Source organism: Sinocyclocheilus anshuiensis, unplaced genomic scaffold (genome assembly GCF_001515605.1).
Source record: "Sinocyclocheilus anshuiensis isolate Anshui unplaced genomic scaffold, SAMN03320099.WGS_v1.1 scaffold976, whole genome shotgun sequence".
Taxonomy (NCBI): Eukaryota; Metazoa; Chordata; class Actinopteri; order Cypriniformes; family Cyprinidae; genus Sinocyclocheilus; species Sinocyclocheilus anshuiensis.
Window position 1 is genome coordinate 1,903,182 of NW_015552538.1, and position 729 is coordinate 1,903,910.

The 729-nt window shown below is 38.5% G+C and overlaps 1 protein-coding gene across 2 annotated transcripts in view; it reads right to left on the reverse strand.

Annotated features, from left to right (window-relative positions):
* Window positions 1-706, reverse strand: part of cmss1 (cms1 ribosomal small subunit homolog) — a 7,393-nt gene extending 6,687 nt beyond the window's left edge. The window contains exon 1 of one of the 2 annotated variants that reach the window (XM_016454221.1): window positions 570-706. In XM_016454221.1, the coding sequence (XP_016309707.1) occupies window positions 570-618 (49 nt within the window). In that variant the 5' untranslated portion in view covers window positions 619-706. The remainder of the gene's footprint in view (window positions 1-569) is intronic. The other variant, XM_016454220.1, reaches the window with a different exon arrangement.
* Window positions 707-729: the final 23 nt, after the last annotated feature.

The window sequence follows — 729 nt, forward strand, 5'->3', positions numbered from 1 at the left end:
TGCTCAAACAGCAACATTACAGACTAACTAAAGTTGAAAAAGTGAAAAAGCATAATAGGACCCCTTTAAATATCACCTAAAATGTGTAATGTAACGGATTACGTTACTAACTAGGCTACAATTTTTGTCATGTAATTTGGAATTAGTAACGGACTACAATTTGTAAGTAGTCTACCCAGTCCTGGAACTAAAATACAAAAATTAGGAACTGCAATTATTTAAATGGAAAACTACATATCCCAAGATGCTCTGTGGGCAGGGTAAACACGTGTTTTGAGTAGTCTGAATGTTTATCCATAGATCTGTGAATACACAACTAACCAAGTTCCAAATGGTGCCCGTTTACTGACAGGAGTTTCATGTAAGTTACAGCTGAATTTGTAAAGATCTAACAGAAACTTGTTAGGGAGAATATTTTAGAGCGCTACAAAGTGTGCACTGGCACAGCAGGCAGTTTAAAACCGACACGCGCAGAGCAAAAAATACATGATACAAACAGTACGCTACAAAGTATAGCTGACATAAACAAAAAAAACTATGTAGTTTCACATAATGAACATGTTTGCTACCTGAATTGTCGCCCTGGGTCCACCACTCGTCTCCCAAATCATCAGCCATGTCTCAAACGGAAACGGTCAAACCGCAATTGCATGCCTGAAGTTTGCGCAAGGCAGATTCGCCTAGGCAAAAAAAACTTCGCGAATCTACCGACAAAACCAAGAGTATTGA